The sequence below is a fragment of the Doryrhamphus excisus genome, chromosome 7 (assembly GCF_030265055.1).
Source record: "Doryrhamphus excisus isolate RoL2022-K1 chromosome 7, RoL_Dexc_1.0, whole genome shotgun sequence".
Lineage (NCBI taxonomy): Eukaryota > Metazoa > Chordata > Actinopteri > Syngnathiformes > Syngnathidae > Doryrhamphus > Doryrhamphus excisus.
The window spans coordinates 16,653,816-16,676,201 of NC_080472.1; the positions used below are offsets into that span (position 1 = coordinate 16,653,816).

Here is a 22,386-nt window from a genome sequence, read left to right on the forward strand (position 1 = left end):
GCTCTTTTCCATGCGATGTCATGCTATCTGTAAAATCTCCCCGTAACTTGATTATAATTTAAAAGACTTAAAAAAACTCTCCCATAATACTGTATTTACCGTGAAAGGCGAAATGTCATGAAAACGTACATAATGTGATTAAAATGCTGTCACTGTGTGGGGAAATATTTCCTCGATTATGCCGGAATCTCATCACAATAGCTTCGAAAAACATTTCGAAACAGTGACCTGAAACACAGTTATAAGTTTGCAAAAAAAAACTAAATCCCTCACGCCACGTGAACGGACGCTAGCTAGGGGTCGCTTTGTTTAACAGAACATGCTAAGTGTGCGACTCAGGCTATATGAGTGTGTTTACATGCTGTTCTGTGTTACCGTTTATTAATGCAAAGGAACAATTTTACAGTTTTACAATGCCTGTCCTGCAAAATTGGCCAATGATGTATTTCATCAATAAATGAAAGGATTTTTGCATTTTGCATAAACTGTCACAAAAGTACACACTTGAAAATGAGCGTTAAAAATGAGCATAAAAGGTAAACCATAGAATTTTGAATAGACAAAAATGAAACTGATTTGATAGGATCCTCTTTACAAATGTTAGCAAGTGCTAACATTCATAGCGTATTTATTGAAGAAAAACAATCTTCCAGACTTCCAGGCTTCATTTTAAGATGTGCAGCGAAGCCTGGGGAAGGCATTTTGTCCTTTTCTCTCAAAAGAGAGTAAACAAGTTCGGTAGATGCATTTTTTTCTTCCCTATTACTGTTAGAACAGCATTAAAAGGTCTTATTTGCATGATGATGGACCTTTTCATATGAATAATCTTTCTTCTTGTCATTTAATAAGTTTGAGCTCATAATCGTGTGATTGTTTTAAATCCCTAAGTTATACTGCTGTAACTAATCCTATAGCCTCAAGCTGCCATAATTTTCCCCCATGGTCCGCTGTCACACAGTCAAGTCATCATAAACACTGTGAATAATGTCTCTTTATATTTATTTATTGCATTTGAACACACAAGCTGATTCAACATTTGTGTACATTCACGAGTGCCGTTTGTAGTGTTGTTAAATCATATGATTGTAGTGAAAAGTGCATGCGCTGCCAGAATGGAACTAAAATGCAACACAATACCTGATGAATACGGTCAGGAATGAACACAATTCAGGTTAGTTTCATCGCTATTCAGTCTGAAATGGTTCGAAACATTGTGTCTAGCAGGGAGCCATTTGGCCAATCCTCTTGTGCCTCCTTGTCCAAAACAACACTCAAGCCCACTCCAGAGTACTTGGATGAGCTTTGCCTCTGGCGCAGTCGCCAGTACAATTATCTGGCTGCCATCCAAAGACAATATTTGTCAGAGTAGCCTTGTTCCAGCCCTTTTCTGTTTATTACATTCTGCAGCCTGGGAAGAAAAAAAAAAGTGGGTTAGGGTTTCAGATTCAACCTGAAGAATCCAAAGTAAGCCCCCCTCATGTTTTTAATCACTCTTAAAATGTTTTAATCAGGCGGCAGGCACAGCTGCAACAGACCAAAATGTGTGTTCATCTTTCATTCATATGCTTCTAATCATTTTCTCTTTCAATCCTTTTGACCTGAAGAGCTTCGACTTAAGCAGTGTGGACAGGAAAAATGGGACTTTGAGAGTTATGGAGCACACTTCACCGTTTGGAAGTCAACGTGGAACGTCGGATAATATAGAAGACTTATATCATATCTTCCATAATAATAAGATGAACTCTTTGACCTGGAGTGCTTCCACTGCATGCTGCACCGATTCCTAACAACAGCAAAGTACCCTACTCATAAGGATCTTTTCTGCAGTAGGTTCTTAAAAACAGCAAAGCTGTAGTCATATAGAGGATCTTTCTTGAGCATTTTTGGAATGCAGTGGGTTCTTAAACACAGCAGAGTCCTCCTGTCATGTAGAGAATCTTCGGCTGGTCCTTAAAAACAGCAAAGCGCTCCTGTCATAACAACATATTGTACTTGCATATTTATAGTAGATTCTTAAAAACAGCAACGCTCTAGCCATATAGAGGATCTTTGCTGAGTGTTTTTTGCAGTAGATCCTTAAAAACAGCCAGGCACTAGCAATTTAGAGGATCTTTGTTGAGTGTTTTGCAGTCGATCCTTAAAAACAGCAAGGAACTGTGGTCCCAAAGACAATCTTGGACTAGCCTTTTACAGTAGGTCCTTAAAAACTTCTGTCATAGAGGATCTTTGACTAGTGTTTTTGCAAAAGGTCCTTAAAAACAGCAAAGCGTTCCTGTCATAACAATATCTTGGACTTGCATATTTATAGTAGATTCTTAAAAACAGCAAAGCTCTAGCCATATAGAGGATCTTTGCTGAGTGTTTTTGCAGTAGATCCTTAAAAACAGCCAGGCACTAGCAATTTATAAGATCTTTGTTGAGTGTTTTGCAGTCGATCCTTAAAAACAGCAAGGAACTGCGGCCCCAAAGAGGATCTTGGACTAGCCTTTTACAGTAGGTCCTTAAAAACTTCTGTCATAGAGGATCTTTGAATAGTGTTTTTGCAAAGCAACAAAGCCCTCCTGTCATCAAGGGTATCTTGGACTGGCGTTTTTAAGTGATTTTGTAGTATATCCTTAAAAACAGCAAGTTACTCCGGTACTAGAAAAGATTATGGAGTAGCATTTTACAGTAGGTCCTCAAAAACAGCAAAGTGTTCCTGTCATGAAGAGTGTCTTGGACTAGCATTTTTGGAGTAGGTTCTAAAAAAACAAAATCTCTTGTTATATAGAGGATCTTTGTTGAGTGCTTTTGCGTTTTGTCCTTAAAAACAGCAGAGGATCTTGGACTAGCGTTTTTGCAGTAGGTTCTTAAAAACAGTCAAGCTCCTGCCATATTGAGGATATTTGTAGAGTGTTTTTGTAATATGTCCCTAAAAACAACACAGGATCTTGGGCTAGCGTTTTTTGCAGCAGGTTCTTAAAAATAGCAAAGCTCCTTTCATATTGAGAATCTTTGTCAAGCGTTTTTGTAATATGTCTCTAAAAACAGCAGAGGATCTTGGACTAGCGTTTTTGCAGTAGGTTCTTAAAAAAGCAAAGCTCCTTTCATATTGAGGATCTTTGTCAAGCGTTTTTGTAATATGTCCCTAGAAACAGCAGAGGATCTTGGACTAGCGTTTTTGCAGTAGGTTCTTAAAAACAGCAAAGCTCCTTTCATATTGAGGATCTTTGTCAAGCGTTTTTGTAATATGTCTCTAAAAACAGCAGAGGATCTTGGACTAGCGTTTTTGCAGTCGGTTCTTAAAAAAGCAAAGCTCCTTTCATATTGAGGATCTTTGTCAAGTGTTTTTGTAATATGTCCCTAAAAACAGCACAGGATCTTGGGCTAGCATATTTTGCAGTAGGTTCTTAAAAACAGCAAAACTCCTTTCATATTGAGGATCTTTGTCAGGCGTTTTTGTAATATGTCCCTAAAAACAGCAGAGGATCTTGGACTAGTGTTTTTGCAGTAGGTTCTTAAAGACAGCAAAGCTCCTTTCATATTGAGGATCTTTGTCAAGCGTTTTTGTAATATGTCCCTAAAAACAGCAGACGATCTTGGACTAGTGTTTTTGCAGTAGGTTCTGAAAAACAGCAAAGCTCCTTTCATATTGAGGATCTTTGTCAATCGTTTTTGTAATATGTCTCTAAAAACAGCAGAGGATCTTGGACTAGCGTTTTTGCAGTCGGTTCTTAAAAAAGCAAAGCTCCTTTCATATTGAGGATCTTTGTCAAGTGTTTTTGTAATATGTCCCTAAAAACAGCACAGGATCTTGGGCTAGCATATTTTGCAGTAGGTTCTTAAAAACAGCAAAACTCCTTTCATATTGAGGATCTTTGTCAGGCGTTTTTGTAATATGTCCCTAAAAACAGCAGAGGATCTTGGACTAGTGTTTTTGCAGTAGGTTCTTAAAGACAGCAAAGCTCCTTTCATATTGAGGATCTTTGTCAAGCGTTTTTGTAATATGTCCCTAAAAACAGCAGACGATCTTGGACTAGTGTTTTTGCAGTAGGTTCTGAAAAACAGCAAAGCTCCTTTCATATTGAGGATCTTTGTCAATCGTTTTTGTAATATGTCTCTAAAAACAGCAGAGGATCTTGGACTAGCGTTTTTGCAGTCGGTTCTTAAAAAAGCAAAGCTCCTTTCATATTGAGGATCTTTGTCAAGTGTTTTTGTAATATGTCCCTAAAAACAGCACAGGATCTTGGGCTAGCATTTTTTGCAGTAGGTTCTTAAAAACAGCAAAACTCCTTTCATATTGAGGATCTTTGTCAAGCGTTTTTGTAATATGTCCCTAAAAACAGCAGACGATCTTGGACTAGTGTTTTTGCAGTAGGTTCTGAAAAACAGCAAAGCTCCTTTCATATTGAGGATGTTTTTGTAATATGTCTCTAAAAACAGCAGAGTATCTTGGACTAGTGGTCCTTTGATGTATATTTATGACTATACTGTGGTAGCCATTTGGTAATGTAACAACAGTGAAAGGAGCCTGTTGCCTTTGCACTTAACACTGCAGATGGCACAGCAGCTTAGGTTCTCCATCATAAAGCAACAGAAACACTGTCCAACCTGTAAATGTTCTGTGTAATAGAAAACGAGTGCTCCCTGAATGGCTTTCCAGAACATTAGTGCCAGGAAGCCATTCATTTTCGAGCACTGCTGCATTGACTGTTACTATCCCAGCATTTACTCCAAATATACACACTGCATTCTTCTTCTGCAGAGCATATCTTTAATGCATAGTTAAATAATTACTGCAGATTTTAAAATAAACACATCCAGACAGGACAATGCTTGAGTCCAAGCTGGATGGGAACATGACACATGAGGAGTGCTGCTCCGGGCTTTTATCCAGAACCTCAGCATCCTTCATATTTTACCCTGTCCTCATTCAGGAATGTCTCATTTTTAAGGCCAAGGGGCCGATTACTGCAAAAGGCTGGCATGTATGGTATGAGACTACAGAAATGTGTCCTTAGTGTTCTTTTTTTTTTCCATGTCCCTGTGGGAGAGATTCATTGAAAAATACTTAACGGACAAAGCCAAGCCTTAAAAACAAATAAAAAAGTGAGGAACGTCAATGATATAGCATAAAAACCATTGAGCTGTGTGCGCCACAAGAGTAGATTATATCTGAAAATAGTCCTACTCACCCACTCACCTAAAATGGAATTGTGGAGTTATTTTAACGATCTGGCAACCCGTACGTATGGACGGGTTGAATGAATGAATGAATGAATTAATTAATTGAATAAATATCAATCCAAATACATAGATTTAATTAAACTAATTGAATTGTGATTTTGTGAAATATAATCAGTTAATATTTATTAAATCATTTATATTTAATAATAGATGTCATGGCCTTCAGGAGTGGTTTATTGTTTTTTTTCAAATTATTTACTGATATTTTAATTAATAATAAAATAGCAATATAATAGCATGCCCTGTGATTGGCTGGCCACCAGTCCAGGGTGTACCCTGCCTCTCGCCCGAAGACAGCTGGGATAGGCTCCAGCACCCCCCGCAACCCTCGTGAGGAAAAAGCGGTAGAAAATGAATGAATGAATGAATGAATGAATGAATTTACTGATATTTTAATTAATAATATAATAGCAATATAATAGCATGCCCTCTGATTGGCTGGCCACCAGTCCAGGGTGTATCCCGCCTCTCGCCCAAAGACAGCTGGGATAGGCTCCAGCACCCCTGCGACCCTTGTGAGGAAAAAGCGGTAGAAAATGAATGAATGAATGAATATTTATTAAATCATTTATATTTAATAATAGATGTCATGGCCTTCACGAGTGGTTTATTGTTTTTTTCAAATTATTTACTGATATTTTAATTAATAATATAATAGCAATATAATAGCATGCCCTGTGATTGGCTGGCCACCAGTCCAGGGTGTACACTATACGTTATAATTATCAAATTATTGGAAAATGCTTTCAGGGAAATATGAGCTGTGGGAATTTAATAATTGTCAATGAATAAAAATGTAATGGAATTTTTTTAAGTTGATTCTTAAAAAATATAAATGGCCATGAAATGTATAAATTGGTAGATTAGAGAGATTATATTTCACCATTACACAAATTGATGGACAATTTAATAAACAATTTCACATATGTTTATTTAATTTTTAAATGGCCATGAAATGTATACATTGGTAGATTAGAGAGATTATATTTCACCATTGCACAAATTGATGGACAATTTAATAAACAATTTCACATACGTTTATTTAATTTTATCACAAGAATACCTCGTAGACTTAACAGATTCTGTTGATAAAATTCCAACACCATAAAGACTTCATTTGTTTAAATTCCATCAAAGTCCGACAGGTCCAGGTCTGCACGTACTGGAAGGTAATTCCTCCTGACGGGAAGGACTGGCTTCCCCGGAGGTTGCTCTCCGACAGAGCGACAGCCGAGGACAAAGTCTGTGTTTGTTCAAGGGTCTCACACAGAACCGGCCTGAAACACATTTCTCAATGAGCGCGGGTGATGGATGAATTTCGGAATGGCGACTTTTTCCTCTCTCTGGTGAAGGGTCCAGTCAGATTGCACAGACGCCTGCCTCACTTCCCAGGAATTCTTCTGCAGAATTGCTACGCTCCGTGACTCTACTATTGTTTTTTTTCTTATTCCAGTGAAGGCATGCAAGCAGTCACTAGTTTATTTGAAGCTATCATGATTAGAAGCTCCAAGTGTAAATCACATTTCTTACTCCCCACACGTCTTTTGGAAGTGACAAGAGGGAAAGCGATGAGCAGTCCTTGAGGATCTATGCAAATTGATAACATGTGTATGAGGAGGTAACGTGATACCGAGCGAGCGTACAACCCAAACACAGGCCACCTGCTGCGGTTTGGGAGAGCAGAGTTGATCCGTCGTCACAGAGGAGGCCTTTTAGGACAGCGACGGTTCACATGAGGGCGCACTGGCAAAAATCCATCAACCGGACTGAAACCTAAAGTTGAAAATGATGACTTTAAGGTACAAAACTAGCACTTTTTGCCGAACCTGGCTGCCAAAAATGCTTCCTGGATCAGTGCAAGAGCTGCTGTATTGAATTTTATGAAGCTAAGTTCATGTCTGCTGCGTTCTTTATCATAAATCAAAAATTACAGCACCCTGATGCCTTTTCATTTTCCCCCCGAAATGTTACAGACAGTGCTTTAAAAGTGTGTACCAGATTTTGTGGTGATCCGACTGTTTGAGAAATTTCAAGTCACTTTGACTTATGACCGTGGTTCTCAGTCAGACACAGAAATGTTTTCACGCCCCCGATTTGAAATACTAATAATTGATATCTTTTTGTCTATCTGTACTGTACAGACTGAAATTGAAACCGAAACTCGAGAAAATGCTGAGAAGTGAAGCATACAAGCGTGTTCAGGAGTCCAATTGAATGGTGAGTACTACAAATTCTTACACGTTGGCACTAATATTTATAGTCCTCCCTGCCTTTAATTGTATTTAATATGTTTTTACTCGGGCAAGTGGTTAGCGCATGGGCCTCACAGCTAGAAGACCCGAGTTCAATTCCACCCTCAGCCATCTCTGTGTGGAGTTTGCATGTTCTCCCCGTGCATGCGTGGGTTTTCTCCGGGTACTCCGGTTTCCTCCAACATTCCAAAAACATTCTAGGTTAATTGGCGACTCAAAATTGTCCATAGGTATGAATGTGAGTGTGAATGGTTGTTTGTCTATATGTGCCCTGTGATTGGCTGGCAACCATTCCAGGGTGTACCCCGCCTCTCGCCCGAAGACAGCTGGGATCGACTCCAGCACCCCCACGACCCTCATGAGGAAAAGCGGTAGAAAATGAATGAATGACTAAATGAATGTTTTTACTCAGGCGAGGGGTTAGCATGCAGGCCTCACAGCTTTGAGACCCGAGTTCAATTCCACCCTCGGCCATCTCTGTGTGGAGTTTGCATGTTCTCCCCGTGCATGTGTGGGTTTTCTCCGGGTACTCCGGTTTCCTCCCACATTCCAAAAACATGCTAGGTTAATTGGCGACTCCAAATTGTCCATAGGTATGAATGTGAGTGTGAATGGTTGTTTGTCTATATGTGCCCTGTGATTGGCTGGCAACCATTCCAGGCTGTACCCCGCCTCTCACTCGAAGACAGCTGGGATTAGGCTCCAGCACCCCCCACGACCCTCGTGAGGATAAGCGGTAGAAAATGAATATTTTTACTCCTGGTTTAACTTGCCAACTATCACACACACACACATACACACACACGCACACACATACACACTGTGCTTGTCAGTTTTAGGACATGACACAGTCAGCGACATGGGCGTCAGATAACACACCACTTCCCCTTTTCCCACATTTATCATCACAAGCTACCTCATGTGTGCTGTGAGTCAACAACGATGGACATAAAGTGTCCAAAATAGTGTGTCCATCTGCAAATGTCGACATCCAATGTTACTTCTCGATAAAAACATCCCCCAAAAAGTTAGAGTTAAAATCAGTAAATCAGATGGCATCTATTTATAGTCTCTAAGTATGCTGCTGGTGTAGCTTTTGGTGTTTCTGGATCAGACCTGGAAATGTTTTCACCAGAATAACACACACTTTCTCCAATGGATTTGCCATGTGCTTTTCCTTTCCCAACCCACGGACTTGTAAATCACTGAGGGGGATTTTTTTTATACATGGATCATGATTATAAGACAGACTGGTGGCACTAAAAAAGAAAAAAAAATGGATTCAGTACCATCCATTGGAAAAAGTTAGCCTATTAAGAACTTTCCAGACAGACACTGGTTTTAACATATACATATAGGAGCACAAATCGAGCGTGAACATTAAAAAAATGACTCATTCACAGTTTTTTTTGTTGAAATGATGAAAGCTTCTCTCGGTATTCACAAGCTATTTCTGTGGGAATTACAATTTCCAGTGTTCCCAATGTGCTGCTTTGATGGCTTCATGTCGAGACGGGGGAAATGATTCAGATTCGCTGGCATGCATGGCAGCGCCGCCGCAGCTGGACGTTGCACCTGCAAGCGCGGGACAACAAGCTGTCGGGTTTTATGTTGGGTGATAAATTTCTTCTCTGAATTTTTCTTCTTCCTTGCAAGCATCCACTAAATTAAACACAATCACCCAATTTAATGGAGAAGGTGGTATAAATTTCCCCACTGGAGAATTCTCTATCAGCGATTTGGTGGAAAATACTCCTAGACAATCTACCATAATGTATATGAAATATATCACACAAGATACTTCAAGTGTCCAAACCTTTTTGTATACAGTAGCAGTATAGAAAGTCCATAGTAGCACATTGGAGTGATATACAGTAAGTCCATAATAGCCTGTTTGGGATATACAGAAAGTCTATAGTGACCCTTTTGACTGAAAGTCCTGTTTGACTGATGGTCAGAAAGTCCATAGTCCATTTTGTGATGTACTAAAAGTCCATATTTCGCCTATTTGATTTATGTACAGAAATTCAGAAGGCATAAGGTTTGAAAATGACATTACACTTTCCACTCTGACTGATTTGAATGACGCTCAGATAACCGCACCTTCCTTTAACCAGACTCCATAAATCATGTAATTAGCACCGGCAACCTCAGGGAACTTGCAAATGTGGTTCACAAACTTTTAAAATGAGGATCATAAATCTCTGGTGAGATGTCATTCAAATTGGTGGTTGCTTTTAAAGGGCAATAAAGTTTGTGCGATTCTATTTTAGAGGAGAATAAACAATGTATCATACTAGGGTTTAACTTTCTAGCGATTTTTAAGACGAAGATGAAACTTTTTTTTCTGCACCATGAGCAAAAATATGGCATTTGTGTGCAGAGATATACTCCACCGAGAGGCTCCAGGGGTCAAATCCTCGCTGACTGGAATTGATTTAAACCATAATTACCTCTGCAATAATGCAGCCTGTCACTTTGAGCTGAAGCCCAGGTGTATAGCAGGAAAGCAATATGGGACCGTTTGGGTTTGGCCTCGGACCAAGTGAGCACATACACACGTACTGTACATCAGCTCACCACCAAAGAACCAGAGCAAGCGATCTGTCAGCAGCTGTCAGTGCTTGTCTCTCACGGCATCCATTTTTCTTTCTGGGGGTGAGATTGGCCCACAGCGTCAGCACTTTCCCACCTGGGGGAGCCAGATAGGAGGCATGATTTTCACATTTGGTAGCCACTGACAGATTTACTCAACTTTTGTGAGCTTAACTAGACTTTTTAATACATTAACAACGAAACTTCAGTTTTGTGGCGTTCCCCAAGGTTGTAACCTTGGTCCCTTCTTGTTCTACACCACGGTAGGAATAAGTCACGGTTTAAAAATCACAAAAAAGTTTTTTTAGAAAAAGTGTTTCTACAATATGAGAGAAAGGGGAGGTCCACAGCGGCCACTATGTGAAAATACGTATGTCCTGTGCTGTTCCTCGCAGTTGGATCTGGGCTTCGGTGTGTTGTCAAAAGTTGTTAGCTGCCTCGTTAGCGCCAGTTCGGCCACACTGTTGTATTACTCATGTCTAGGGTCACCAAATATGGAGAAGTGATTCAGAACTAGACAGGAGTGGAGGATAAGTGGTATAAACCATTTGTTTGACAAGCTATCAAAATAGTTTTGTGGTGTTCATCAAGGTGGTGTCTTTAGCCCCTTTAGGTTCTCTGCATTTATTCATTTTCTACCGTTTATCCTCACAAGGGTCGCAGGGGATGCTGGAGCCTATCCCAGCTGTCTTCGGGCGAGAGGCGGGGTACACCCTGGACTGGTCGCCAGCCAATCACAGGGCACATATAGACAAACAACCATTCACACTCACATTCTTACCTATGGACAATTTGGAGTCGCCAATTAACCTAGCATGTTTTTGGAATGTGGGAGGAAACCGGAGTACCCGGAGAAAACCCACGCATGCACGGGGGGAGAACATGCAAACTCCACACAGAGATGGCCAGGGTGGAATTGAACCCTGGTCTCCGAGCTGTGAGGTCTGCGTGCTAACCACTGTGCAGCCCTGTTGACAACAAATAAAACCCATATAGTCACCTTTATACTTCTATTATTACTCATACTGTATGCTACAGCAAGCTAACAAGCTAACTAGCCAGCCTCCAATTGAGTTGATCTGAACTTAATTCCAAACAAAGTTGTGAAAAAAGGACAAAGAAAGTAGCCAAAAAAGTACCACTTCCACACACAATGGGAGAACTCTTTAAACTCCATTGTGTCCAACGTGCCAGGTTAATGTCTGATCAGTGTAGCATTACATCGAGTAACCAGAATACTACATATGATGTGTCTTTCAATATTTTTGACTAATAAAACAACCACAAAAGAGCGATCGTTTATGAATTCATTCATTTTTGAAAAGCCAGGATAGAGCGAGGGAGCGATGATCGAACCGCAATGTAGCGAACGATGACGGTAACATACAGTCATATAGACAAACAACCATTCACACTCACATTCATACCTATGGACAATTTGGAGTCGCCAATTAACCTAGCATGTTTTTGGAATGTGGGAGGAAACCGGAGTACCCGGAGAAAACCCACAGAGATGGCCGACGGAGGAATCGAACCCCTATCTCCTAGCTGTGTGGAGCACCCTCTGCTGGATTCATGGCTGCAGCTACCAGATTATTTACAGTTTAAAGCAGAGAAAAGGTATTTCCGAATAGGCCAGGGTCAACTGCATTACATTCACATCAGCATTGAGTGTTAACACATCAACATCAGCATGAACTTTCCGCTATCAGGGTCGATACAGTGCGATCACATCCCCTCGGGGCTCTCAGGGCTGACACAATGCACTACTTATGCTCCCTGCTCTGCACCTGTGTTATGTTTTCGTGCTGACAAAAGATGGGCTTTCCTCTTTGCGGCCTGCAGATCAGCTTTGTTTCCATGACTCACAGCCCAAAATAGTGATGGCGGCCACTGACTCTTAACCAGCAGCTCTTTGTAGTGAAGAGGACTTTGAACACTCAAAGATTGTGTGGTCAGCGAATGTGTGGGAATGTGGAGCACTCGTTTGGGTAAGACTGGCATTCGAATGCTGAATGGGCGCATCATTTATGCTTGGCTTTTTGAAGTTATTGTGTGCAGTGTTCAAGAATATACTTTACTATGGTGTGTATGGCATGTGAGCATGAGGAAATGCATTGTATTTAACTTTTTTATAGTGTAATTGTGGTGTTTTGTACCTTGAAACAGCTCCCTGTATGGTGCAATTGGTCACCACTGTACACCACAACCACAATAATGAACATATTTTATATTTTGAATCAATCCCAATCAGTTATTAGCATTATTATTGTTATTATTTGTAAGTATTGTGCACTTGGACTTAACAATTAAGAACTGCACTACTGCCACCTTGTGGATATTACTAACTATAACATTTCATTGACTTCCTGATTTACAAAACAATGGGATATTTTATTTGGACAACTAAGTTTTGTTTTATTAATTTTATTACAATACATAGCACCATGTTTTGATATCATTTTTCAGTGCCAAAAAAATCCCAGCATGCGTCCATAAAAACAGTTTCTATTCTGTTCCTTATTTTTTGGACAAGAATTTCATTCTGTTCCCTAGAAAAATAGAAAAATAAAGCAAATAGTATTCAGATAAGTTGGCCACAGCATCAATCCAGCAAATCAAATGTTGTATATCATCACCTAGGCCTTTGAGAAACCTGTTAATCCTCCTGTGTTCACTCTCATGGATGGTGTCTAGATACTCGTGCACCCTCACTTCAAAAAGCCCTGAGGACACAATAATAGCATCAGCGAAGCTCCACGTCTTGAAGGTAAACATTTAAAACTGATACTATACTGAGGTATAACCTTTGTCGTATGTTTTGACAGCCAGTACAGAATTTACCTCGGAGGTTGGGTCCCTGGACCTCCCTCTCCTGTATGAAGTATCCAAACATCTGCGTCTCCATGAAGATCTCCAGGAAACGCCTCACCGTCTTTGAGGGCACAGCCTTCCGGAAGGCCTCCCGCTGGAAGGAGAAAGGGACGGGGGACCTTCGGAATGGGGAGGCAGAGGAGATATCCTCAAAGAAGAAGAGAGGATAGTGGCCTACCAGCTCCACGAAGAAGCGCACGAAGGCCTCGGACACAACAGTGCTGAGGTGATCTACACAGGAGATAAGATTTAGCACGGTTAATGTTGGAGCTTATTGATGGTGAAGTCTTAAACCTGCAGTCACACTACAGGTAGAATGCCGTCTCCAAATGAAAATTTGGAGTTTATTCCTGGATATTCCGAGTGAATTCTAAAAATTCTGACTGCATTGTTTGGAAATTTGAAAAAAACACAAGTGCTCAAGAAGATTGCTGAGACGTCACTCACCATTGATGTGTCGTTAATTCACATTAAGGAAAAAAGGAGTCAAATATTCATTCATTTTCTACCGCTTATCCTCACGAGGGTCACAGGGGGTGCTGGAGCCTATCCCAGCTGTTTTTGGGCGAGAGGCGGGGTACACCCTGGACTGGTGGCCAGCCAGTCACAGGGCACATATAATCAAACAACCATTCACACTCACATTCATACCTATGGACAATTTGGAGTCGCCAATTAACCTCCTGCCGAGGGTGGGATTGAACTCGGGTCTCCGAGCTGTGAGGTCTGCACGCTAACCACTCCCCTACCGTGCAGCCGGAGCCAAATATTCTGAATTTTAAGTCTTCTGGTGCAGATTTTGAAACGTTTTCATTCCGGCTGGCTCTGCTTGATTCATGCTTATTGTGACATTGGCTTTACCGTTAGCAAGCTCTTGTCTCCTCTCTAGAACATTCTCCAGGGCGGCTTGGAGTTTAGAAGGCAGGATGGAGTCTTCATCTTCCAGCTGAAAAGCTATCAATTAAAATGTTTGGTCTTGATATTAAGGTTTTCGTGAATAACCTACCTGTCTTAAAAAACGATTTTTCTCCAGATCAACAACAAGAACCTGCACAGTGAAGAAATCTGAATTTAGAGTTGTTTGTTTGGGTGAAGGGTCAAAGGTGATGAGTGATAACCTCCTCCAGGGGTAGCTCAGTGAGCTGCGGCAAGGAGCCGGACAGCAGGCCCACGATGAAAGGGGTTGGCGTGCACACTATGTCGAGCATGGTGGAAGGTAGTACAGCGATGTAGGTGTGCTGCCATACGAAAGGGTAGAGGAGCGCCACCACGGCATGGCAGCACTGGGACAGGGTACTGCAAGAAGAGACACATTTTCATATGTAATCTTGTGGTTTCAATTAAACAGAAAGCAAAACAACCTGAACACAGTAAGGAATTGAAAATGGAATCAAACATCTCTAATATTTATTCATTCATTTTCTACCGCTTATCCTCACGAGGGTCACGGGGGTGCTGGAGCCTATCCCAGCTGTCTTCGGGCGAGAGGCGAGGTACACCCCGGACTGGTCGCCAACCAATCACAGGTCACATATAGACAAACAACCATTCACACTCACATTCATACCTATGGACAATTTGGAGTCACCAATTAACCTAGCATGTTTTTGGAATGTGGGAGGAAACCGGAGTACCCGGAGAAAACCCACGCATGCACGGGGAGAACATGCAAATTCCACACAGAGATATCTCTATTGTTGAGTTGATAAAAACACAGAAACAACATAGCTTTTGTTCTGTGGTGTTCCTCAAGGTTAGATCCTTAGCCCCCTCCTTTTTCTGTATGATTACAATAGAGCATTAGATTTTTACTATTATACGTTGTCTCTCGTTAAATCACGTCTGTCTCTAATGATATTATAAAACATATTTAGAAGATTGTTTTTTTGTGCCATACCTATAAAAGTGGGTGGCATGGCGGTCTAGTGGTTAGCGCGCAGACCTCACAGCTAAGAGACCAGGGTTCAATTCCACCCTCGGCCATCTCTGTGTGGAGTTTGCATGTTCTCCTCGTGCATGCGTGGGTTTTCTCCGGGTACTCCGGTTTCCTCCCATATTCCAAAAACATGCTAGGTTAATTGGCGACTCCAAATTGTCCATAGGTATGAATGTGAGTGTGAATGGTTGTTTGTCTATATGTGCCCTGTGATTGGCTGGCGACCAGTCCAGGGTGTACCCCGCCTCTTGCCCGAAGACAGCTGGGATAGGCTCCAGCACCCCCCGCGACCCTTGTGAGGAAAAAGCGGTAGAAAATGAATGAATGAATGAATGAATGAACTATAAAAGTATTCAATTTATAAAGAAGGAGTCCACCTGTGCGGAAATTCACTTATCTCTATGGTGTCCGTCCATTTTCTGGAGCCTATCCCAGCTGATTTTGACAGCTGACAATATTTGCACGTAGACCACATGCTTGTTGAAAATGAAATATGAAATTGTGCAACTTCCACGGTTATAGACTTTTGAAAATGTGTGTGTCTGCAGAATCAGAGAGTTCAAAAGTCAAGTTTGATAGGCTCATGTTCAAGTTCTTCTATATGAAACTCATTCTAGCACGCCTTGCTCTGTGCATACTGGGAGCCTTCCCCTAACTGTGTCTGAAGCATGTCGTCACCAAGGATGTCATCATGATCCTGAAATTGTTCCGAACCTTAGTTTGTCAGCAGTAAAGATGACCCTGCGCTCCAGTAGCAGCGAACCAAACACCCCGAGAAGCAGCCTCAGACTCAGGCAGGAGAAAAGACACTCAAAGTCCACGTGTTCCAAGTGGGAGTCGGATGGCCGGCATAGCTCCATCACCTGAAAAGCAGCTTGTGGTGAGTTCATCTTCTTCTCTTATACAAATACGACGTGAAGTCTAAGCAAAGTCACCTCAGTGCCACAGCCAGGGAGAAATGTTTTGATGGTGATGGTTCTTCCCGGAGCTGGAAACTGGGCCTCCATGATTGCTCGCATGAAGGGCTGCACCAAAGCGGGTGACAGAGCCCTGCGCCTCTCCACTTCATCCAGTACCTACAGAGCACAAGCACACAGCAGTCCCCAAGACAGTAAGTACGCCCTCTAGTGGCTGTGAGCAGCACAGGGGATGACATCAAATAGCTAATTTAAAATGCATAAATGTCAATTGCAAATTATAAATGATATGTATATAATTAGCTTAATTTATATTGTTTACCTTAGAGAACAGGTTAAAACAGCCAAGACAACTAACAATGCAGTAGACCTCTGGAAGACGTTTTCCTTTTCCACTAGGCTGAAAAAATAGTAAACAAAACACAATATATGAATTATATTTTAATATAGATACTAACCACTATTATATATTATTATACATGATGAAAATGTGATTTTTTAGGTTGATAACATAGATAAAACCAGTCAAAAGTACTTTTAATGACATCCAATACAAGAGCTTCTTCATGTTTATGATAATAACGCTCATTTTAGCCAACCAAGAGTAAAATATTAGACATGACAGTCTATTATTAGGCATTCAAGAGAGCCTCCAGTCTCCAGTCCATATAAACTCACACAAATACACACATACAGTCTATGCACACTTTCCCAGACTCACACACTTCCTGTTTTCCCACAGGCATATCAACTTTTTTCAACTTTTTTTTTTTTTTTTTACACACTGGGTTATTTATTCAGCCGTCATGGCGGTATTTGGCCACTTCCTGTTCCCTGTTCAGCGGCAGCCAGCTCATATTTATTTGAGCTCTTTTTTTGTTGTTTACCAGTAATCGTCTGCAGTATCCAAAGCGCCTGCTCCCATCCTCCCCAGTCAATACAAAGGAGAACGTTTCACTAGGAAGGGATACATTTAATACACAAGTAAACATACATTAGTAAAAACACTTACATTTACTGTATAGATTAATTTTCATGTTGCTCACTGTTTGTGAATATTGTTAGTATTCAATAGATGATGGGTAATATGTTGTGATGGGGCCTCACCTTGGATAGCTCTCCACCGGCTCCCAGTCTTTAGCATCTGGGAAGCAAAATCTGGGAATAATCCTTAGCTGATCTTCCGTCTCCTTCATGAATTTGAAATTTCGCTCCAGCTGCAACGCACACAAAAAGTCTCTATAAAATGTATGGCTGTCAATTGATTTAAAATTTTAATCAAATTAATCACCATTAATTCATGATAATTAATCACCATTTGTAACAATGTGTGAAATATTTACTGTGTTTTATACACAGAAAGATAAAATATATATGTATTTCGCCCAAGGTCAGCTGGGATAGGCTCCAGCACAACCCTGGTGAGGATTGAGCGGCATCGACAATGAATAAATTATGTTTTCTGAGATTTTGGGCACACTTTCATTCATTCAGTTTCTTCCGCTTATCCTCATGAGGGTCGCGGGTTGCTGGAGCCTATCCCACCTGTCTTCGGGTGAGAGGCGGGGTACACTTGGACTGGTTGCCAGCCAATCACAGGGCATTCACACTCACATTCATACACATGGACAATTTGGAGTCGGCAATTAGCGAACATACACACTCCACACAGAGATGGCCGAGGGTGGCATTGAACTTGGGTCTCCTAGCTGTGAGGCCTGCGCGCTATAACCACTATAACCACTATAACCCACTACAGGCCTCTGTTTTCCAACGTAGACATTTGGCTTGACAAGAACGTTAATTACGTTAAATCATCCATCAATCCAGTCTCTAAATTAGTTACCGCCATTAATGTGCTAATTTTAGAGCAAACCTTTTCTAACCTTTGGAGGGAATTGCTGCGTGACCTCCGGCACATAATGTCCGCCTGCTTTTGACCTCTGGAGTGACACAACCAGGAAGAACTCGAAGAGCTGGCGATGCCAAAGCAAGCCGCTCCTGGTTTTGGTACTGTTGCACTCCACCTCAGTGCAGCCCGGCCGGCTCAGTATGGACTGGACTGAGACCAGACGTTGGCGATGGGCTGCATGAGAACAATATTAGTCTATTGAGGAGGACAACTTCATTGAAAAGACCTTAAAACTTTACCTTTGGCTCGCTCTTCAAATTCACTCTCAGAGTCGCTGTTTTCATCGGTTACTGCAAACAAAATAGTCAAACAGTAAAAATAAGGACATGAAAGAATATATCCAAAGGTCACCTCTCCCTGAGCTGGTCTCAGCATACTGATAAATCCTCCTGAGATGTTTCTTCCCAATCCGAGCCTCAAAGATGTTGTTTATCCTCAGGATCACCTGAGAAAAAGACGAAAATCAAAGAGTTCATTCATTCATTCATTTATTTTCTACCGCTTTCTACAGCCTATCCCAGCTGTCTTTGGGCGAGAGGCGGGGTACACCCTGGACTGGTGGCCAGCCAATCACAGGGCACATATAGACAAACAACCATTCACACTAACATTCATACCTATGGACAATTTGGAGTCGCCAATTAACCTAGCATGTTTTTGGAATGTGGGAGGAAACCGGAGTACCCGGAGAAAACCCACGCATGCACGGGGAGAACATGCAAACTCCACACAGAGATGGTCAAGGGTGGAATTGAACCCTGGTCTCCTAGCTGTGAGGTCTGTGCGCTAACCACTTTACCGCCGTGCCGCCCACATACTGAATTAAAATGCAAAAAAAAAACATACAGTACCGTAGGTATCCTTCGACACGTACGACTGGACGACTCCCCGGTCAGCCAGGGTCCAGGTTCAGTAGGAGTGGACGGGGGGCTGAGCTGGATCGGAGATGAAACCCCACCACTACCATGGCTTTGCTGGCTAGCTCGACACAGGTCCAGCAACTTGAAACTCCGATCTGAATTCTTCCTAAAAAAGCCAGGTCTTGAAACCTGAGAAAATGAATATAAATCAGATTTGGGTCCATTTATTTAAATTTATTTAAGAGTGAACGGGCAGGGATGGAACCTTGCTTGTGTCTGCACCAGGCGACGACGGCAAAGACTGCTGGGAGCACAGACTCTCCAACTCAATGTCTTCGTATGGGTTCTCTTTGAATGCATCTGCAACAATAACATCTTAACACACTTAACAGGTGGCAGCACGGATCGTCAGTAGCCCCCTGGCTAGTTTTTACCCAGGATGTCTTCATAGTGATGCTCCGGAGTCCGCAAGGAACTATTCAAACCTGGAATGTCCTCACATTCAAGTGGTTTCCTGTCAAAGTCAAAATTATTTTTTTTGACACTGTTTATTGTAAATATGTCAGATTTTAGTTTCTTTTACTTGTTGTTAAGAACAGGTGGATGTCTTGAGGATGTTTTTGGCAGTGGAGGTAGGTTCCTCTGCTTTCTAGTGACCGGATGCTGGAAGGTGCGCTCCGGTTTCGGGACTGGGTTAACAGGAGCCTTTCCCAAAGATTCCATTAGGTCTTTTCCCCTTGCTTGCTTGTCTTTGCTCGCTGGGCTGAAATAGTTTCCAAGTTCTGGAGGAGTTTTACCATGATCCATGGCGTCCAGCTTTTTAAAAAGAGTGAAGACCGCTTTCTTTCCGTCGTTGTCATTTTGCGGACAAGGTCTTGAATCTTTGAGCTTCCCCACATTTTCCTTCAGTTCTTCACTGACTGCAGTCTTAATTTCTAATTGCTGTCTGTCTCCACATTTGCTTATGTTATTTTTAACCACTTTGCCGCCATTTTCCATATGGTCCTCACTCTGCTTATCCATCCTCTTTGAGGGTTCCTTTGCCTCCCAAAGAGAAATCTTGTCCTTAATGTTGCTTCTGACGGATGTGGAGAGCTTGTCATTGCTGCAAGAGTCACAGGTCAGCCTCCTGTGAGCCATCCGAAGGTGTAAAGGTGCGTTTGGGTGCTTTTTATCTTCTTTTCTCAGCGTCTCTGACAGGGGTCTCAAACTCAATTTACCTGGGGGCCACTGGAGCTAGGGTCTGGGCAAGGCTGGGCCGCATCAGGTTTTTAAAAAAAAAAAAAAAAAACGCATTTATTAAAAACAGAAAAATATACAAACTTTTTCAGTGCTTTGGTTTCGATTTTCTACAATAAAAGCTCTGATAAAACATTCCACTGTTCTCAAATATCTTACTTTTTATTTTTCTGCACAAAATAAGATGAAAAATCTAAGAATCTAGAATAAAGAAAATCAATCAGTAATAAATAAATATAATAATAATAATAAAACGGCAAATAATAAAAACTAAAGAAACCACATATAGTTGGTGGGTAGACAAATTATTTTTTCAGATTAAAATGAACAAAGCATTATTAGAGCCCTGTAGACATGACAAAACACGACTATATAGTCACATTTATACTTTTTTTAATTACAATATATTGCGCAACTGCAGGGTCTTGAGACACATGCTAACTCGCAAACTAGAGAGCTAGCGACCTAAACGGTAGCCTTCAAGTTATTTCCTTTAAACTTAAATAGCCAAAAACTTACCACTTCCACACGGATAGGGAGGATAACTATTAACAGTTATTTAACCTTTAACATGAACATTAATCAAACAAAATATTTTTTTCTGGGTACATGATACCATACAGCATCCATATCAAACTTGCGCGGGCCGCACTAACATTAAACTTTCATATCAAGGCGGGGGCCTCAAACTAGTGTCCTGCAGGCCGCGTGTTTGAGACCCCTGGTCTATGAGGATGCCACTGTTAAAGAAACCATTTCATCACAACAATATGGACCTCTGCCAAGATAAATTCCAATGACTTTTTAAAAAACATTTTGTATTCCTTATCAAAAGGTGATTAAGTCACCAAAATTTAAAGGGACAGACACCCAAGTCGTCAAAAATGCTAAATAAAACAGAAAAAATGTATGCATTTTTGCTATGTTATACATCATCCCGAACTCCCACTGACTTCACGTCATTGTCTTTTTTTGGCTGCAGTGGGAAAACTCATCCAGAGAGGCCTGTGAACTCAAAATGGTCTTCTCATCGGCCTGGCAAAATAAACACATAGTTGGATCACGGCCCATTTCATCAAACTTCTTTAATAAATAAACCAGGGGAATTGGGAACGATTAATTACATGGAAAGACATATTCCTGCATGGATGTGGATGACCGTAAAGCGACTGTGGGTTTCATTTCCTAAGCATTGATCAGTAATTCAAGTATTTATTGTTGTTAATATAAAAAAATATCATTTTGAATGCTGTCCTGTTGACGAGTAGTTGAATGTGAAATTAATTTTACATTTATTTATGGGCCAATTGGGTCCACTTAAAAGAAAAACATTGGATCATTCGCTTGTATTTTACACAAGACATATTATTTTTCTTTCTGTATATTTTTAAAGGCTACTTATCCACCATTACAGTTCATACACTATTATTTTAGTGTCAACCCATGATGATATTTTTTGCCAAAGCCAACAAAAGTATGACAGCCAGTTCAATGCACTGTTCACGTCAAACAATTTCAAATGATAGCTGCTATTGGTGACTTACCCCCTGCTGTAGCACTCCTTCCATGGCTTTGTGTGGGAAAAGAGAGTATAATGGTATTTTCAAGAAATGTATTATTATAACTTCCAAACAGTGTCTGCCGGGGGATGGGGTATTATATATATATCCTGATTTTTGTTTTGTCATTATAACTAACTGCTTCCCCCGCCTCTTTATACTTTCATTCACTCCCTCTTTCTACACACTCCCCCTCCAGCTTCTCGTTCTCTCTCGCTCAGTGGCACATGTCACTTATAATATTCATATGGAATTAAATTGCAACACATATGAAAAAAAATAAAAAGGACACACTAATGAAGCAAAAAGTAGTCATGTTTACTTTTTAATTCTACTCCCGTGCTGTAGGGGGCAGAAGCGCCAAGTTGCCATGCAGTGACGTCACAGATGATGGCACACTCAGTTCACAGATGTTCGTCGCCAAGCAGACTGCTAGCTTGAAAAACTCTTATCTGATCAGGAAGGTAAGAGCTGGGTTTTTTTTCTTGAGGTTTTTTTTTTAAATATAAATCCAAAACAGCGATGTATTTATTTGCTGTCATGAGTGTTGTTGTGATTTTCAAGCAGAGATGGTAGTGTAAATAGAGGCTCTGTCACCACCAACGTTGTTTTTTTTGGTTGCACTTCCATACAAACTTGCTGTTGGAGACGTGTAAACGAGTTCTCACAGCAAAAATAATTACAAAATGCTGAATGAAATATGATATCGATTAAAATAAAAAAATGGATTTAAATAATTTGATTAAATACCGAAACTCGTGATCGGTGAGTGCAGCGTTCAATGGCAACGCTGCAATTCATCTACATTTTGAGTTCCCTTTTCAACAAAAAACCCCTTTCCCCTTTTCCATTTGCTTTCACTTTCTCTAGTCATAGATACGATGGAATAGAAGGAGGAACACAAAATAAATACGTGTATAAATATTACTGTACTACTATATTAGTTTTCTATGAGTGCTGCTTTCAATGGCTAAATTGCCATAAGTGATGCGGTTCTTTAAAAATGCGACATGGAA

The 22,386-nt window shown here is 40.9% G+C and overlaps 2 protein-coding genes across 9 annotated transcripts in view; one reads left to right on the forward strand and one right to left on the reverse strand.

Annotated features, from left to right (window-relative positions):
• slc37a3 (solute carrier family 37 member 3) overlaps nucleotides 1-22,386 on the forward strand; it is a 55,471-nt gene that overhangs the window by 23,046 nt on the left and 10,039 nt on the right. The window contains exons 4-9 of one of the 6 annotated variants that reach the window (XM_058078636.1): nucleotides 7,368-7,443; nucleotides 11,919-12,064; nucleotides 12,771-12,843; nucleotides 12,902-13,173; nucleotides 15,603-19,726; nucleotides 21,719-21,834. The gene's annotated coding sequence lies outside the window, so the exon portion shown is untranslated. Of the gene's footprint in view, nucleotides 1-7,367; nucleotides 7,444-11,595; nucleotides 11,694-11,918; nucleotides 12,065-12,770; nucleotides 12,844-12,901; nucleotides 13,174-15,602; nucleotides 19,727-21,718; nucleotides 21,835-22,386 lie in introns of those variants that run through there. The other 5 variants (XM_058078639.1, XM_058078634.1, XM_058078633.1 and 2 more) reach the window with 5 other exon arrangements.
• Nucleotides 12,517-21,469, reverse strand: LOC131132731 (DENN domain-containing protein 2A-like). 3 transcript variants are annotated; one of them, XM_058078632.1, is made up of 19 exons: nucleotides 21,356-21,469; nucleotides 19,156-19,825; nucleotides 19,007-19,086; nucleotides 18,838-18,932; nucleotides 18,564-18,761; nucleotides 18,064-18,157; nucleotides 17,952-18,002; nucleotides 17,687-17,886; nucleotides 16,908-17,017; nucleotides 16,688-16,757; nucleotides 16,123-16,200; nucleotides 15,819-15,959; nucleotides 15,598-15,746; nucleotides 14,066-14,243; nucleotides 13,954-13,995; nucleotides 13,797-13,893; nucleotides 12,918-13,196; nucleotides 12,713-12,799; nucleotides 12,517-12,625 (listed from the first exon to the last, which is right to left on the reverse strand). In XM_058078632.1, exons 2-19 carry the CDS (start codon nucleotides 19,710-19,712, stop codon nucleotides 12,594-12,596), a joined length of 2,538 nt encoding a protein of 845 aa, XP_057934615.1. In that variant the 5' UTR covers nucleotides 19,713-19,825; nucleotides 21,356-21,469; the 3' UTR covers nucleotides 12,517-12,593. The 3 variants fall into 3 exon arrangements, with proteins under 3 accessions (XP_057934615.1, XP_057934613.1, XP_057934614.1); XM_058078630.1 differs by lacking the exons at nucleotides 12,517-12,625; nucleotides 12,713-12,799; nucleotides 13,797-13,893 and having other exon boundaries at nucleotides 13,001-13,178; XM_058078631.1 differs by lacking the exons at nucleotides 12,517-12,625; nucleotides 12,713-12,799; nucleotides 13,797-13,893; nucleotides 21,356-21,469 and having other exon boundaries at nucleotides 13,001-13,178; nucleotides 19,156-19,861.

Bases quoted from the DNA above. Each gene is read 5' to 3' on its own strand.
- LOC131132731 (XM_058078632.1), bottom strand. From the start codon at position 19,712: ATGGCTCACAGGAGGCTGACCTGTGACTCTTGCAGCAATGACAAGCTC. The intron at 16,201-16,687 runs GTAAACAACAAA...CTATTTTTTCAG, and splicing joins GATACTGCAGACGATTACTG to CCTAGTGGAAAAGGAAAACG. The intron at 12,800-12,917 runs GTAAATTCTGTA...TTGTGTCCTCAG, and splicing joins CCAGGGACCCAACCTCCGAG to GGCTTTTTGAAGTGAGGGTG.